Source organism: Lepidochelys olivacea, assembly GCF_965140295.1.
Source record: "Lepidochelys olivacea isolate rLepOli2 genome assembly, chromosome: 1".
In the NCBI taxonomy this organism is placed as follows: Eukaryota; Metazoa; Chordata; order Testudines; family Cheloniidae; genus Lepidochelys; species Lepidochelys olivacea.
In genome coordinates this window covers 143,485,942-143,504,682 of record NC_140411.1, presented here as the reverse complement: position 1 = coordinate 143,504,682, position 18,741 = coordinate 143,485,942, and the positions used below count along the sequence as shown (strand labels likewise).

Genomic DNA, 18,741 nt, shown 5'->3' with positions numbered 1-18,741 from the left:
ACTCATAAGGGAGTGGAGCAGCATGACTCGGCACCATCCTGCAGATGATGACAGTGCAGCAACAGCAGCTCTCTTTGGTTTCTGCTGTCTTCTATTATTGGTGTCCTTGGTCAGACGCGGTGGGAGCAGCTGCAGCAGGAAGAATGTCGGTTCCCATGATGTCACAACGAACTGGAGGCTGCAGTCGTGTGAGTGTGAACATGGGGATGATGTCAAACAAATGTGATCCATTTCTTGTGATTCATGTGTGACCTGGACTGATGGGAAAATCTGCAGTTTGGTGCAAAGCACAACTGCGAGGGTATAGACAGATCAGGGTTTAAAGCTCTCACTAAAGAGGATCAAGAGATGTCTAATGTGCATGACCAGGAGAGGTATTAGGGATGACTGCTCATGTCTGTGCTCTGCCATGATATAGTATAATGAGGTGGACGTATTGTTGCATTAATCGCAATGACTGCTCCCATTTGTACTTTCTAAGCATTTCTTAACCCAGATCCCTAACATTTAACAAATATTTATTAGAGCCAACATTTTCAGAAGAATTCATTCATTTTGTGTGCCTCAGCTTTTGGGGGGCTCACCTGATGCCTGACTTTCAGAGTTCCTCTGGACCATTGCAGCTTCCAATGATTTCAGGCCCAAGGTGTGTCAAACTGGGTGCCCAAAAATTGAGTCAAAAAAATTAGTGAGCACCTTCTAAAAACATGGCTGAAAATGTATGTGTTTGTGAGCAATCCTTGGTTTGGTGCAGTGGTAAAGAGATAACATTGTGCAAGTGGTGCCTGAAACAGAATAGGGAAAGTTTAAGGATATGCACTGCCTTCTACCATTGTGTGCTTTGCTCCTGTGCACACCCAAAAACTACAGTGAGTGTGACAGCAAAAAATGACCCAAAGGTGTGTTTCATTAACAGCTATTGCTTGACACTTGAACCCTGTTTTTAACAGTTCAAGTGTCTCAGAGGGAATGAAGATACAGGGTGTATCAAACTCTATATTTAGGAAGAACAACTGCAAGCTATGACAGGAATTCGCTTTTACACTTAGCTTCTAAACTGAGTTCCACTCCAGCCCTGAGCAGCTCTCAGAGCCATACAGGCACAAAGCACTCTCGCTATTTCAGACACATTTAAAGGCTCACAGTCAAGATCTCAGCTGACTGAAGAACGTGTCTCTTTCAGCATCGAAAAGAAGTGTCTATACTCACTTGACGGTTTGGAACTTTTTTTATATAAATAAATCAGTAAACTAAGCTGAAGGTCTCATTTGCAAACTTGAAAGATTCTGTGAAGTGTCCGAAGTGGTTAGAGGTCTCTGTTTATTTGAACATCTTGTGCATCATATTAATGTGTTTAGTGCAGATTGTTATTGCTACTGCTTTATAATCTATGGGGATCTTAAAAGATTTAAAACAGAAAGCTGCTTTAATACTTAGTGACATCACAAACAAAACTATGTAGCAGCATGCTTAATTTTTTCAAAAAATTTGTTACAGTTGGTAAAAAAAATGTTGGGGGGGATGGGAGAGATGTAAGTTTTCTTCACTGTAATCATAGCTCCTGTGAACATACAGTAGTGGAGGCAGAAACAACCGTGTTATCGAAAACTTTACGTTATTATTGTATTTGCCTGCAGAATGTAGTAAGTTTGTGCCTGGCAAAGAGGAAGAAGCAAAGTGTGGGTTTCTCCTTCTCCTCAGTACCAGTTAGGTTTCACAGTGGTGTGTAGTTCCTGTCAAAGTCTTTTATAAGAAAACACACTGCAGCTTTCTGGCCAAAACACCCATGGTGTTTGATTTCATGAGTACAGCAGGAGGTAAGAGGACCGCATTCGGGGTTTGAGTTTTTGGTTTTGTTTTTTTGGTTTTGTTTTGTCCTGCTGCTTATGTACAGTAGGATTAAGAAAGATGGAAATTATGATAGTGCCTTGTGTATCTCAGCCACATTTAAAGCAAATTGACTAAGAAATCAGTCAGTCCAGACAGCTGCACATCTTTCTGCACCCCTCTCAGGAATTATTTTTAGCTGAAGGAGAGAAGATAACTTTGTTTTTTAAACTCGTTCCGGAATACTGACTGATTCCTTCCTATTAAATATTCCTGTACATGAGTGATTTCACTACAAAGTAAAAGAGTTTGCATTGGAAGTCAGGCATTAAATAGCTCCAAACCGAAATACGAGTGTCATTGCTTTCAAAGTTTGCCTTTGCATTCAGGCCATAAAAGGTAAAAGGTAAGGTGTGGGGAAGCCAAAGAGGCTTGAGAACAAGGCTTTGTGTGTATCAGACAATTTGCCTGGCAAAGGGGGTTTGAAATTCTTAGCTGATACTGAATGTGAGCTGTGATTTGTTCAAGTTTGCAAATCTGCTCAAAATGCCAGAAATAACAGAATGTGGGTAACAGCATTTTGTTGCATATCTCTCAGATATACATGGCAAAATAAAAGCATTTATAAAAATATATATTTATTAATCCATGTCTGTCTTTGTGTGGTGTGAGAGAAAGATATTGAAGTAACTTAAGCTTTATTTCTAGACATTTGACAGTCAGTAGTTGTGCTAGAGGTGAATTGGGAGGAGGGAAGGAAGGGAGGGAATGCAGCCAGAGAAGGTTGTCTATTTTTACTCATCAGTGTGCTGTTGTCCTGATTTCTTTGGCAGTAATGAGGGCAGCATGAACTGGAAGGAAAAAATCACCTCCTCCAAAAGCAATCCTACACAATTGTATCATACATCTCTCTTTAAGAACCAGTGTCTGATTGCAATCAGTTTCAACACAGGTTTCTTAGGAACTCACAACATATTACAAAAACTAAGATGGCTTGGTTTAAAGAAAGACATTCTAAGTAAAGATTTAGTCTAATTCCTCACCCATCCATGTTTAAGTATGGCCAAAGGCTGGTGAAAGTATATCAGCTATTTCATGTGAGGTGGGGGAGCGTGTTGCCATATGCTAGAAGCCTTAACTGTAATTTCATTGCTGCTGTGGTTTTGAAGCACTCCCATTGTATTTTTTAAATTCGTATGTGTGTTAATTTCCTTTGCCTTTGTTTTCATTTTTAACTGATCAGAAAGGGGGGAAAGATCATAGCATAAAAGAATTACGTTTTCCCCTGTTATAAGACATAATAGATCATGTCTTTCTAACATTTTGTGGGTTTTTATAATTCTTGAAATGCAATCACTGAATACCAACACTGTATCAGCATAGGTCCACTTTCTATCAGTCATCTGAGAAAATGATTACTTTCCAGGCATAGTAGCAACTTAAAAAAAAATAAATGAATGCAAGGGGTAAAATCCTGAGAGTTTTGCCATTGACTTAAGTGACAGGATTTCGCCACCAAAGTCAGTCAAACAGACAACACAATGCACTTTGAAGTTACGTAAACTATGTCTGGTTTTAGGTTATCACAGTGAAAAAAAGCACCTGGAACTGTACAATTTATAATTTGTATGATGGGTTTTTTGGTTCGAAATCCTTACACAGACCTACCCAAACTGAAAACATAGCCCTCACAAAAGATAGTAAAAAGCAAAAGCAAAATTCAACCCAATGAGGTTGCTTGAGTGAAACTGATGGTAGAATTTGATTCTTGCTTTCCAGTCAGTCTTTATTGAGCTCCTTGACTTCAGAGTCAGTAGAACTGAGTAAGTGGCCTGGTGTGAATTTGTATATTAAGTCAGTATCAGTTTTTCCACGTTTATCTAAAATGGTCTCCATTCTTAATTCCTTCTTATGCTATTGATCAAAAACTTACTAAAAATCTACTTAATATAAATCTTTGAAGGGAAGGTTCTCTGTGGCCTGAAGATTTCCAAAGGACTTTATAATTTAACAGTGTCTATTCCCCCTCCCACACTCCCCCAGTCTATACAGAAATAGATTTGAGCGTTTTTTTAAGCTTTGGGAGTCAGGCAATGGATACATTTTTATTTGTTAAAAGTGTATGCTCCAGGATTACATTTTTATTTGCAAAGGCCAGATGCAGGCTCAGGGCTTTTGTAACCTCTATTTCTATTATGAGACAACAGTAACAGTACGTTGTTTGCCCCCAAACGTCTTCCTTTTGCTATTTGCTCATTCTAGAAAGTCCTTAATGTCTTAAGAATTTCTGATTCCCCTCACTATTATTTTTTTTATGTGAAAGCAGTGTCACCATTTCTGGCTATGAAAGATTAACCAGGAAAGCTCAGGTGTTCTCACTCCCTCAGGTATTAGAAGGGAGTATCTAAGCAACTCTGAAACTGAGACTGAAAGAGTAGAAGGGCTGATGAAATGGATGCCTGTCAAGAAGCAGCATGGGTTAAGTTCTAGTTTATCAAGCTCTGCTATCTGAATGTCAGAGCCTGTAACAGTTTCTCATTTTGCTTGCAGGAATTAAGGTGCTCTCTTTAAGAATGTCAAAACAGCCAGTTTCAAATGTCAGATCCATTCAGGTAAGAGACAGTACTTACATTTCTAATATCAGAAAATAATGAATTTTTACATCAATTGCTTCACAATCTGCATTTTGTTTGTAATGAACAACACTTAAGTGTAGCTAGTGATTATTTTAAAAAGAATAAAAGTTTAGCCGTGGTAGACATGAAAGCACATAAAAACATTGACCTGAGGAATTGCTGGTGATCTGAACAAAAAAAAAAAAAGATTCACAGATTTGATTTAAAAACAATAGCCCTTCGCATGATAAATACTGTTTGTTGATGGGTCTGCTAAACACAACAGGATAATCCACAGAATTTCCATATATACAGCCAATCACTATTATAAGCAAGTCCCATCTCTGAAAACCCGAGGGGTTTCTTTAGAATTAATACATTGTGGTAGAAGTATGGGGATAGATAGATGGCACAGCTTTTAATGTTTGCATGTTTTCATCTTTTCATTCTTTTGAACAACAAAATATATAGTTCCAGTATTCAATTTAACTACATTGTTATTCAGAAAGACATTTTATGGGAAAACCAAAATAAAGTAATCAATGACAAGACTGTGCCAGGTAGGGGTGTCTACTCATTCTGGTAAATTGTAGTTCTTAGAGTCTTTTACAAACATTAACTACAGAACAGTCACAACACCTCTCGGAAGTAGGTGAACAAAGCATGGTGAAACTAACCCCTTAATTCTTCTCCCACTGAAGTCTATTGCAAAACTACCATTGATTTCAGCGTGAGTAGGAATTGGTCCTAAAACAGTAAGAGCTATACTTTTTTGTTTGTTTGGGTTTTTTTTTTTTTAAATGAAACCAAAGATGATCCTAGAAACTTCTAGGATGTCAATTCACAGAGGCTGGTTACTATGTGTTTTCTAGGCCCCAAAGGCTGGCTGTGCCAGCAAGTGCAGGATATCATTCCCAGACTAAGCTCATGTTAGATTTTAAACTGATAAAAACTTTTAATAAAGAATATTTAAAATTATAGAACACATACATTGTTGAATACACATTATAAATACCCCAGCCATGTCAATTCATGTTCATCAGAAATGATTTTAATATTGCAAATGAAGAAAGAAATAAAGAAAAATTGTACGAGCTGACAATTGCCTGTGGTAGAAAATACAGACAAGGGTTAGTGGTTAAGCATATAACATAAAAAAAAGTACACTAGTTAGTTAAATCAGTTGATCTTAGCCTAAAGGCCAGGGTGCCTCCTCAAATACTAACTTGTACAATATTATTACAATTTTTGTTAAATATATTTTTGCAATAGATTTTCCCAGCATGTTGATAGGAAAAACAGTTTAAGCTTGAAATAGCATAAGAACCCCAAATAGAATTTATCATGGCTGATCTGCCCTAAGTTTTCCCATGATAATACTTTCCTAACTCACTGAGGTATTATGAAGATTAATTAACTAATGGTTGTGCAGCATTTTGAAGCTGCAAGGCCTATATGTGGGTATAGGAGAGAGGTATTATTATTATAAAGTGTGATTTAACTGAACAGAGCTGACTTTTTGTACAAAAAAGGCATAACTGTTTGAGAGAAGTCTTGGCTTTGAAATCAATGGACATTTTGCCATTGACTTCAGACGGGGAGTCAGGATTTCACCCTTTATATATTTCAATGATTTCAAAATCATTTACATTATTAACTCACAGTTTAGGGGATTTATAACTTGGATCTAAGTTTTAATCAGCTACTAATCTTAATATGTTATATTTAAACAAGTTTTCTTTTTTTAAACACATTTTGAATTAAATTGATTTGCTTGTTTCTTTACTGAAAGAGTAGGGGTGGACACTTTTGGTCACGTCTAAGATTTTTTTCCAACCTCTAAATTGAAACTTTAAACGTCCAAATAACTGTTAGTATTTTTTTTAAAAAAGCTTGTGCCCCCAAATCACTAAATGTAATTCTTTAAGAAAGTCAAAATTATGAAATAGTCTTGAATAACAAATGTTAGAAAAGCAACCACTGCACAGACTGAGTTTTTTACTACATTTCTAAGGAAAGCTGTTGGAAGCTGCTGTAGTAAGAAAACCTACACCGCAACTGATGCCTATTTTTCTTGCAGCTATCTCAGATCCATGATACAAGGTGTCAGTGACTTCTATACACTGTAGCTTGTAGTGATTCATGGATTATGAGCTTTTGCTACTACATACTGATACAATAGGTCCTACATCTCGGGAAATGACAATGTATATTGTGCTACAGATATGGAAATGTAAGGATCCATATCCATACACTGACATGAAAAAATGTAGCTGAAGAAGCTGTCAATAATCTGTGTGTGAAATGTTGTCTGTAGTAGTAGCTGAAAATACATTCTGTCAACATTTACTGCTTTTGATTTTCCTCTCATTTAAGTGCTTTTCTGGTTTAGTGTTTTAGTGGAGGTCCTCTGTTCTGTTCAGAGCTCTGAAAACATTCATATTTTCTCAATTTATTATAACACAGTTACCTTCAAGTGGCCCTACAGTTTGTTCATCTGTCCTTCTGGATGAATAGGGGTGACCATGACTCATGGGTCTCACCAATAACACTCCTAAACTGGCCTTCTGGGTTGTTTCAGGGCAGTAGAAGGCACTCAGACTCTCTGGTCTGTATATTCTGTCTCTGCAACACTCCCAACCAGAGAATTAAGTGACTGTAAAAATAAGTCCAGCTCTAGTAGTCCAGATCACTGTATAATAGGCCATCAAGCTGACACATCATACATTTTATCTGTCCATTTATAGTCAGAGAGTAATATTATCTATTAGAGAGACAAGGTGGGTGAGGTAATGTCTTTTATTGGACCAACTTCTGTTGGTGAGAAAGACAAGCTTTCGAGCGACACAGAGCTCTTCTTCAGGGCTGCAACCATATTTATCTATCATTCATTCTCTTTTCAAAAATCTTTGTTTTAAAGACACATTTAAACTAGCCTGCAACTTTCTGTCTGAACTCTCGAATAGATAACAGATCAGACTCTGAACTCAGCTGCACTGACATAACTCTAGAGTACTGCCATTGATTCCAACGGGGAGAAGCACTGACCACTGAAAGGTCATGGTTAAGGTGGTCAGGGGTTTGTGCTGATTTGGCTTCCTCCACTAGTGAAGACCCTTTGGAACGGCTGATGAAATATTAAGCTGCCCTGACTGGCAAAGCCCACAAGAGGAGGAAGCAATAGAAACTCTGCCCACCCTTCCAGTTGGATGAATCCCTCCTGGGGTGCAAAGGCACAGGTCTAAGGCAAAGAGGTAAAATTTGCCATTCCCTTTACCAGCAGGGTGAATTTGACCCACGAATGACAATTCAAACACTATTAAGTGTAACTGACCAACTGGAGGCCAAACTGCTTAAGGTAATTATAACAACATACTTTCCAAATGAGAGGAATGGTGATCCAGTGTTGGGAAGCAAGCATGGAATTTGTGACCTGTTGTGCCACAGGCTTCCTATGTGGCCGCTTAGTTTCTCTTTGCCCATTTTATGGATGGGGACCTGAGGCAAAGAACACTTGCCTTCCTCACAGAGGTACTATGAAGTTAAATACATTAAAGATTGTAAGATGCTGAGATGCTCCTGGAGGCTATATGGGTATGTCTACAAGGCAATTAGACATCCATAACTGATTTGTGCTCGCGGAGCTCAGGCTAAGCTGCTGTTTAATTGCAGTGCAGCATTTGGGCTGGGGTTGCAGCCTGAGCTCTGGGACCCTCCCATCTTGCAGAGTCATAGAGCCCAGGCTTCAGTCCGAGCCTGAATGTCTACAGCGCAACTAAACAGCCCCTTTGCCTGAGCCCTGCGAGCCTGAGTCAGCTGGAATGGACCAGCCGGAGGTTTTTAATTGCTATGTAGTCATACTCTGTAAGTACCTCAGATAGACATAGAACTTGCTCTCATTGCAGCCAATGTAGAGGGTTTTGCCACTGATTTTATTTACAGTAGAATTGAACATACTAGTGAACTTTCCTGAGCACTCCAACCTATTTGAACCAGAAAGGTGCTTGGGGTACCGGATCTAATTACTTCATGTGCTAATTAAACTGGATCCACATTACAGTATGCATTTTACTACAAATACTATTGTGCTTTCATTGCTCTAAAACTTTCATGAAGTCTGTAGATCTGCTTCTGGCACAAGGCACAAATCCATCAGCTATCAAGCAGATCTCCTTCCTACTAGCTGTGGCCCAATCCAGGATTCTTAGGAAGTCCAGCGGCTTTTCTTCTTCTTCTTTGTCCTTTATACCACTTTTCCTAGTGAGGGTCATGGCGGAAGCATGGAGAGTAGGGAGGATCAGACCTCCTTTTCCTCTGCGACAGATTCCAGCTCCTCCTGGGGGATTCCCCAGCGTTCCCAGGCCAGCCGGGAGATAGAATCTCTCTAGTGTGTCCTGGGTCAGGCTTGGGGCCTCTGCCCAGTGGGATGTGCCCAGTAGAGTTCCAAAGGAAGGTTCCCAGGGGGCATCCTTATCAGGTGCCTGAACCACCTCAACTGGCTCCTCTTGATCTGGAGAAGCAGCGGCTCTACTCCACGGCCCTCCAAAATAGCTGAGCTCCTCACCCTGTCTTGGAAAGTAAGCCCAGCCACCCTGTGAAGAAACCTCATTTCCACCGCTTGTACCCGCGATCGCATCCTTTTGGTCATCACCCAAAGATCATGACCATAGGTGAAGATGGGGACATAGAGCGACCTGTAAATCGAGAGCTTCGTCTGAGAACTCAGCTCCCGCTTCACCACCACGGATCGGTGCAGCACCCGCATCATTGCCGCCACCGCACCAATCTGCCAGTCAATCTCCCGCTTCCGCTTGCCGTCACACATGAACAAGACCCCTAGATACTTGAACTCATCCACTAAGGGCAGGTGCTCTCCCCGGAGAGGACCATGACCTCTGATTTGGAGGTGCTGGTTCTCATCCCAGCCGCTTCACACTCTGCAGCAAAACGTTCAAGTGCACATCGGAAATCGCAGTCTGAAGAAGCAAGGACAACACCATCTGCAAACAGCAGAGATGCCACCTCCAAGTCCCCATACCAGATGCACTCCACAGCTCGGCTGAGCTGTGATATCCTGTCCATGAAAATCCAGCGGCTTTTTGACCAAGTTAATTAAAAAGCTGAAAAAACAGTCATCTTTAAGCACTGTTTGAATCTATTCCATCTAATAGCATTCCGTTGGTGTAAATCCAGCCTCAATCAAATTTGTGGGTAACACCAAAACTGGAGGGGTAGCAAATGTACAGGTGAACAAAACCAAACTGCAAAGTAACCCAGAGAACTTAAAGCAGTGGGGCTGCAGGCAATACAGGGAGCTAACTACTGATAAATATATTAATACTGTATGCACGGGGGAGGAAATAAGTAGCATGACTTCAAAAGGATGGTGGGTGTGGGGAACGGCCAAGCTGCCATTCTCATAACAGGAAAATGTGATTATTTCCATTTTGTCTCTCTAGTACCATCTTAATATTAAGCTTTTATGTAACTAATCACTATAGTTGCCACAGGCAAGGAGCAGGATCAGGAGCTGGAAGCTGGGTGGAGAGGGCCAGCAAGAGGATCTTTATCTTCATAAGCGGCCCATAGAATGAAAGGGTTTGAGAGCCATCACTCCAGCACCAACTCTGTAAAAACACTGCAGTGGCTACAAATAAAAAACACAGAGAGAGATTCACGCCAGTGATCCATTTTTTTGCAATTGCATCTTTGTCTGTAATTTCATTGCATTTAGACTTTTTTTTGGTGTGGTGAATCCATCATGGTTTCCTTCTGACAGGCTAATATCAACATCCCAATGGGAGCATTTCGACCTGGAGCAGGGCATCCTCCCAAAAGAAAAGAATTTATACCTGAAGTGGAGGAGGTAAGAAAAATAATATTTAAACTTAATGCAGGAGACTCTCTGCAGTTTATGTGCTATGCAGCTATCTAGGCTACAGTACAAAATGCCAATCCTAGTTATCACAGGCATGCGTATACCAATCCCAATTGGAAGTCAACCACTGACTGTTGAATACAGTTGATATACCTGGTGTTATTTTTGAAGTCAAAACATACATGGTAATATAAACAAGTACCAGGGTATGTGGTCCTGCTTAGTTAAGAGAATGGCATCAGCAGTGACAGGTGAGGGGAAGGCAATGATGGGAAAGCAAACCAGCACTCTGGGGAGTATATATTGCACGGTGTATAGCCCTAGCATAGTTTACTCCTGACTGGGGCGATGGGAGACCAAGAGGGGGATTGTGACACCCCATTCTACTCCAGGGACACCGATGATCTCTCTCTAAAAGGGAATATTTTTGGACAAATTATCAGCCTTTTCCCCCAGCTACTATAGACACTTCAGACTTGTAATTTTCTTACTGAAGGTTAATTCTTTCTTCTCCTCTTATCAGTTTCATTGTTAATCAAAACAGAAGAGGTTATTTTGCTAAATTCTCTTATATACTTTACAGTAATGATGCTCTGTTTATAAAGTCATTTGGGGGGGAAAAACTGATCTAACTTATTTTTGAACAAGGCATTTTGGAAAGAAAATGTATAAAGTGACCTTGCAAGCACAGATGGTTTTCTCTTCTGAAAAAAAATTAAAACATATTTGCTATTTAGTAATTCAATTTTGAAGGAATGCAAAAGATATTAAAAAGAAACTAATAATGCATGCACGAGGGTTGGTAGTATATTTGAGAAATAAGATAAATGGCTAGCACTGTTTGATTTAGTTGGATCATTGAATTATAGCTTTGCTCTTCAATTATGTGTATATTATATATGAAACAGGAACTATAGAATTAAAGTTTCTGCTCTGATCCTGTATCCTTTACTTCCCCAAACCAATGGGACTATTCACATGAGTAAAGGTTCTGCTGAATTATACCTTGTGTAGCAGTGGAACATAAATGTTCCCAGTGGATTTGTCTTTTCAGTTTTTTCTGTTTATTTAGCTTTTGCAGTACAATCCATGGTTCTATCTTTAAGGCCATTAGAGGCAAATCTATCTGAACATTATGGGCTATATTTTGAGAACCTCTCAAGGAAGATGTGTCACATTCAATGGGCTGAAATCCTTGTAAGTTTTGTATGTGAAAAAAATGGAGTAAAAGGGCATGTAGCAAGCAAATTGAGTGGGAGGACATGGGAATTTCAAAAAAGAACACTGTCTCTTCACCTAGATATTTGCTTCCCTAATCTTACCACCATCCGGCATTTTATTGACTCTTTAGACCTCCTTTGATAAAGTTAGAGATCAAGTTCCAATCTCAGCTGCACAGTACACATTGCACATGTAGTGGGGGATAATTTGAGGCACGTAGTTATGAATGCCACATATCTGAGATTAAAAAGTAACCCTAAAAATAATGTATAGAATGGAACCTCTCCAAAACATGTCCAAACCTTACATGGTCCCAAAGACCAAAATGTAACCTAAGTCAGTTACAACACAGTACTACAAAAGAGAACTCTGTTGTAAGTGATTTAGGCAGCAATCATTTTTAAACAGGTCCTCTACAGATAGTTCTGGAATTGTTCTACAATATCCTCTACAGATAGTTCTGGAATTCAGGCCCTTATTCTTTTCTGCTTAGTCAAGTTATCAGGCAATGAAACTGTGTAAGAAAACAATACTGTCTGGTAACCATCTATGTCTCCTGAGACCTTCTGCTGCCTCCCTTCCACTCCTTCTCCGTTAATTTACTTACTCTACTTGCCTTAATCCCAGATTGTGAGGTCACCTGGACACTGCTCAGTGCCTAGTACAATGTGGTCCTGATTCCTGATTGTGGTCCTCACACATTACCACAACAGAAACAATATATAATAGTAATAATAAATATAAAGGAAGCCAACACATATTCTTACTGTAGTACAGTATACTTTGTATGGTGCTTAAATGAAGTCAGAATTAGAGCTGGATTTATACTGTGATCAATTTTTTGTGATATCCACTCTAGTTTGTTATTTTTGTGCCCCATTAGCATTCTGTTTCCCCAAAGAGTAGTAGATTTACTTGTACTAGCTCTCACATTTGCAGTAAGCATGCACAAGTATTTCTATGAGAAATGATATATTTTAACTGGAACAGAATTCTGGAATAAACCTTTCACCAATGCTCTGGCTCTTAGGCAGTGAAACAAGACAGACAAACATCTGATCACATCATTAGTAACATGCATGCACATGTAAGTTATTTTGCATGAATTAAATGACATAAAATTAAATACAAATGTATCAAGCCAATCAAACTTATAGTAGCCTAAATTTCCTGGAGATGATGCCTCATGAAAAGCCCTTGTGGCCCAGAAAGGCAGAAGTTAAAATGTTTCTACAATTCTCTGCTGCTTCTCCCTGAGAAATTGAAGCCACAGTAGATTCACTCTTCCTCCTGGAAAAACAATGAGAAATCCTTGTGGCACCTTAGAGACTAACAAATTTATTTCGGCATAAACTTTCCTGGGCTATAACCCACTTCATCAGATGCACGGAGTGGAAAATACAGTAAGCAGGTATAAATATACAGCACATGAAAGATGGGAGTTCCCTTACCAAGTGGGGGGGGGGTCAGTGCTAATGAGGCCAATTCAATTAGGGTGGATGTGGCCCTTCCCAACTGTTGACAAGAGGGGTGACTATCAACAGAGGGGAAATTATTTTTTGTAGTGCTAATGGGGCCAGTTCAATCAAAGTGGATGTGGACCATTCCCAGCAGTTGACAAGAAGGTGTGAGTATCAGAGGGAAAATTATTTTTTGTAGTAACCCAGCCACTCCCAGACTTTATTCAAGCCTAATCTGATGGTGTCCAGTTTGCAAATTAATTCCAGTTCTGCAGTTTCTCATTGAAGTCTGGTTTTGAAGTTTTTTTGTTGAAGAATGGCAACTTTTAAGTCTGTTATTGAGTGTGCAGGGAGATTGAAGTGCTCTCCTACTGGTTTTTGAATGTTACAATTCTTGATGTCTGATTTGTGTCCATTCATTCTTTTGTGTAGAGACTGTCCAGATTGGCCAATGTACATGGCAGAGGGGCATTGCTGGCACATGATGGCATATATCACATTGGTAGATGTGCAGGTGAACGAGCCCTTGATGGTGTGGCTGATGTGGTTGGTCCTATGATAGTGTCCCCTGAATAGATATGCGGACAGAGCTGGCAACGGGGTTTGTTGCAGGGGTTGGTTCCTTGGTTAGTGTTTCTGTTATGTGGTGTGTAGTTGCTGGTGAGTATTTGCTTCAGGTTGGGGGCGCTGTCTATAAGCGAGAACTGGCCTGTGTCCCAAGGTCTGGGAGAGAGAGGAATCATCCTTCAGGATAGGTTGTAGATCCTTGATGAGCTGGAGAGGTTTTAGTTGGGGGTTGTTGGTGATGGCTAGTGGCGTTCTGTTACTTTCTTTATTGGGCCTGTCCTGTAGTAGGTGACTTCTGGGTACCCTTCTCGCTCTGTCAATCTGTTTCTTCACTGCCCACACTAACACGGCTACCCCTCTGAAACCTCTTCCTCCTGGAGCTATATTTGGTCAATCAATTACTAGAAATAATACTATTATTGTATTAATAGTACTATTAATACTATTGGACTGTCACCAGAACCTGAAATATTTTCAAAGGGGATTCCAGCAAAACAAGTTTCAGAACCCCTGATATAGAACTTAGGCTGGAAAAATCTTAAATTCCTTGCTGGAAAACTACCTACCCACCTTAAAGTCAATTGAGATGAGATGTCCCGGTTGTAGACTGTAAGCACTGCCACAGTATAAATGTTCAGCTACTACAGTTAATAATAATAATAAATGGTCCTTTCTGGTCTTAATGTCAAGGAAACAGTAGGAATTAGAGATGGGGGGACGAGAGGGGAAGAATTAGGCTGTCTTCAATAACAGCATTGTACAGATGGCACCTGGCTTGACAGCTTCTCACAGAGAGAAGCTGTCACCAGCTGTCTTGTACTTGTATTAAGACTAGCTTCACTGAAACCTAAATCCAAGAAACACAAGGTGATGTAATTGGGCAAAGGGAAAGATTCTGAAGACTTGGCCAAAACCATGACACCATCTTTTGAGGGCATCTACCCACCAACTGACACAACAAGGTAATACATAGTTCTGGGCTTGTTCTGTATGTTTCACTACTCCTGGACATCTGAATTACAGTTGGGTGAAAAACAGGTTTTTTTGTTCATTGGCAATTTAGAAAAGAAAAAAATGGGTTTGGATCAAACAAAGCATTGCATTTAAAAAGAATGAAATGTTTCCTTGTGATTTTGAGCATTTTAAAATAACTTTGAATTTTTAAAAATAAAATTAAAGGAAATTTTGAAAGGAAAAGTTGTTTCAGACTGAAAAATCAAAACATTTCACTTAGAAAATTTCAAAACTGACTGTTTTGATTTTTTCTGAACTTTTAAAAAGTTTTTTTCAAAATGAAAAATTCAGCAAAATCAACATGCACTCAAGAAGTTATGTGGTATCACCGAATGAGCATTTTTGCTGAAAAAAAAAAAAAAGTTGTATGTAGAAAAGTTCATCCAGCACTACTCCACATGGTGTTAGAAGCCAGAAATGCATCCCTTCCAGTCATAGCTGGACCAGCCAAAGTGATTTATCACCTCCAGCTTCAGTCATGGCCATGTACGACAAATAAGGGTTGTCAATGGAAGACCATGAAGAAGCTGCAGATAATACAGCATGTGGTAGGCCATGTTATAACTAACACAGATGACAAGAACATACCCCATCCTCACCTCCAATGCTCCAACACTCTACATTAGCTCCCTGTTTGAGTCCAGACCCAGGTCTTGGTCTTAATTTTAAAGATTCCCACTACGCTGTGTTGCAAATCTCTCAAAATCCATCTCTTCCACAGGGCCTGATCCAAAGCTCACTGAAGTCAATGGAAAAACTCCCATTGACTTTAATAGGCTTTGGATCAGGCCCTTAGTGCCCATGAGCTACCATCACAGCTCTGCTCTTCAGAGACTCGGGAGTTGCAGAATATTAGGTTTCTCAGTAGCTAGAGCTCATGGCTATGTAACTCGACAAGATATTAGGTCATAAAAATGGACATTTACTTTTCTTCCTTTTGACTGCCTATGGCACTCCACCAGATTCACTTCCCATTATTCCTTTAACATAGTAAATTGCTACTCACATGTAGAAAGATGTAAATCCTTGTGCATTCAGCACACTTTAATGTATTTTTCAAAACATGTGCAGGCATCTCAAGGCATCTACTAACCAAGTTAATTCCTTCTTACAGCTGTCCAGTTTCCATTGTGATTACATTTAGCATCAAAAAAACCTTTTCACGTTTCCCAATTAATCTGATCTCTGTTTATGCTCAAGAGATGTGTATGGTTATTGTAAGGTGACTATTTTCCCTTTGCACAGAGCATTCCTGCTTCTACAGAGGAGGAGAAGGAGAAGAAGCAGCTCCCAGGAGCCAAGAAACTTCCAGGCCCTGCTGTCAACTTATCAGAGATCCAGAATATAAAGAGTGAGCTGAAATTTGTCCCCAGAGCTGACCAGTAGTAGAAAAGAACAGGTGAGTAAAAGAGATCTTTCTTTACTGTGGCTTTAGGAACTACAGGCAGATCCAAAGCCCATTTATGTCAATGGGAACACACACACACTCTCACAATTAGGAGTTTGTCTATGATCAGTAGCAAAGCTTTTAAATAGAAAAATTCATCAACATAGCAAAGACATTGATTTTAAAATTATTTTCACCTGATTTTGAACAAGTCTCTCTAAATCTCGGCCTCTGTTGTCTTACATTCTGGCTATTTTTGGACTTGAGTCCTAAAGCAAGGAACTTCCATCTCTATTAAAAAAAGCATTGGCCGATTTCCTTCAAAAGTCTGAATCTGTAAAGGTACATCAAGCAGTATCAATAAGGATTCAGTTTTAAAGGGAGAGGGGGCAACTGAACCTGGCTAAAAATAGCAAAAGTGATTTGTGTCACATAGTATCTAACAGAACAGTTCATTTGCCAATTACTTCTATTGAAACAAGTCCTTTGTATCCTGGAGAAAGGGCAGAGGAGCTGTAAGTGAAATAAAAGAATGGCATCTGGAATCTTCTGCCTAGTCACATAAAAGAAGAAAAAGCAATATAGAACATAATGCAGGAGGATTCTGTAACTGCAGAACTGAAGAGTATCCGGGGCCTGGAAGGATATGATGTGCAATCAAAGTGATTTGGCCCAAAACACATTGTAACATTTATTTGTTTGTGTACAACATAAATGTGTCAATTTACAAAAAAACCCAACCAAACAAAAAACCCCTTTAATACTTTATTGTGTTTCGCCTTCTGTGGCAAAATGTTCCTGTGATTTTCAAGTAACAACAGAGGCTTTCTCCTTAGGAAACCTGGAAAAAGGGAAATTAACCTTTTTGTAAAATGTAATATTGTAGTCATCATATTAAACCAGTGCCCAGAGAAATATGAATTTTTAATGTAGAGCTTTAAAGTTTCCTCCTTCTATGAGAGATAGTCAGACCTAAATTTAACCCCAGATTTAGTTTCAGATGACTGTTATTCTTAGTGTTTGAAAATTGTTGTCTTATAATTAGTCTACTGGGGATCTGGCAATGATGATTATCACATGCCCTGAAGTGCAGTATAAGAAAATACATTGCTACATGGATGGATACCCAACTAAATTAAATCTTTAAAGCTGTTAGATCATCATACAGCAAAATAACTTGGCATTGCAGTTGTATTCCCTTCTTCCCCAACCCATCTTCTCATGCTTTTATTGCTTCTCAGGTTCGGAGAGTGACATGAATGGGGGTGCTGAGTCAGGTAGCTTAGGGAAAGTGAAGGGGTTAAAGAATGCCTTAGAAAGGGATGAAGGGGAACTTTTGGTTCTCTAGGGTCTTTTATATCCCAGCCCAGGGAGCTTCCATTAGGAGGTGGGGATGCTATGTGGTGCTGAATCACCAGCTGGGAGCAGCAAGGGCTAGTGCAGTGGGCCCAGTTCCTTCCCATTGGAGCCTGAGCTTTGGGTTGGCCATGACTGGAGGAGCCGCTCCAGGACTGGCAGCGGCATTGGTAGTCTAGTTGCAGGTGTGGGTAGAAGCAAAAGCGGAGACCACATGGTGCTGTAACTCCTTGTCAGGGCTGTGGGGTGGCAGGCCCAGCTCCTTCTTCTGGCCATGTTTATAAATGCGCTCACTTGGGTACCAATCATTTTAGCCAGAATTTGGTCTAAGGAGAGCGTTCGGCCATATGACTTGCCTATCATTGAAGTGTTGTTTAACTCACTAATAGGCTAACCTGACAGACCCTTGTACCCTTAGGTTGTTTGGCCATCATGTATCAACATTGTTATTTTCCAGCCTGTAGTGTGGCCCTGCTCCCCAGCCTTCCTCCCTCTATCGTCACCCTTGTGCACAGACCATCTCGTTCACCTTCCTGTGAAGACAAAGTTCAGATTCCTTTGAGAACTGCAGCAAATAACTTTTCTCAGATATAACAGTCAAAACCCAAATCAGTTTACATTAAACAATAGAACTCTTAGGAAACAAGGAATGGCCACACTGGATCAGATCTGAGGTCCACCTACTCTGGTATCCTGTGGCTGACAATGGCCAGTGCTTCAGAGGAAGGTGTAAGAACTCCACAGGGGGGAAATAGGGGATAATCCGCCCCCACATTAGGGCTCATTCTGATCTCTAATAGCTAGAGATTGTTTTAAACCCTGACGTTTGGGATTGAGTCTACTGTTAATTTACAGAAATGAGTTAGGGTACATCTATACAGCAAAAAAGCTCCACAATAGCAGGTCTCAGAGCCAGGGTCAAATGACTCAGGCTTGTGCTACGGGGCTAAAAGTAGCAGTTTAAATGTTCCCGCTCGGGCTGGAGTCTTGGTGGATCTCAGAGCCTGGGCTCCAGCCCAAGTGGTTATGTCTGCACTGCTATTTTTAGCCCAGTAGTACAAGCCCCATGAGCCCAAGTCCCCTGAGACTCACTGCTGCTGGGTATTGTTGCAGTTTAGATGTACCCTTAGTCAAATAACAAGCACAGGAGGAGGAAGAGCTATGGAAAGATATCCTCAGCAGCCCTAGACTTTGTATGGTGGCGATTGTAGGGTTACCTCCTCAGTAACCCATTAGAAATCTGTCTGGCCTCTAAAAAGCTGTCAACAGAGCAGCATCTCTAACAGTGGCTTCACTTGAGAGAAATGAGCCTTTGGGTAGTAGGACTCTTTTACCCCTCAGTTATAAGAATGGCTTTCTTTGATGTGTAGATATCAATTATTTATAAAATATGTTTGTTTCCCTATTGTGGTGTTA

General features: G+C 40.1%; 1 protein-coding gene across 3 annotated transcripts in view; it reads left to right on the top strand.

Annotated features, from left to right (window-relative positions):
- Positions 1–18,741, top strand: part of SMPX (small muscle protein X-linked) — a 75,086-nt gene that overhangs the window by 14,603 nt on the left and 41,742 nt on the right. Inside the window, exons 1-4 of one of the 3 annotated variants that reach the window (XM_084618714.1) lie at positions 101–188; positions 4,378–4,439; positions 10,222–10,308; positions 15,828–15,981. In XM_084618714.1, the coding sequence (XP_084474840.1) occupies positions 4,401–4,439; positions 10,222–10,308; positions 15,828–15,968 (267 nt within the window). In that variant the 5' untranslated portion in view covers positions 101–188; positions 4,378–4,400 and the 3' untranslated portion in view covers positions 15,969–15,981. Of the gene's footprint in view, positions 1–100; positions 189–1,084; positions 1,216–4,377; positions 4,440–10,221; positions 10,309–15,827; positions 15,982–18,741 lie in introns of those variants that run through there. The other 2 variants (XM_084618713.1, XM_084618712.1) reach the window with 2 other exon arrangements.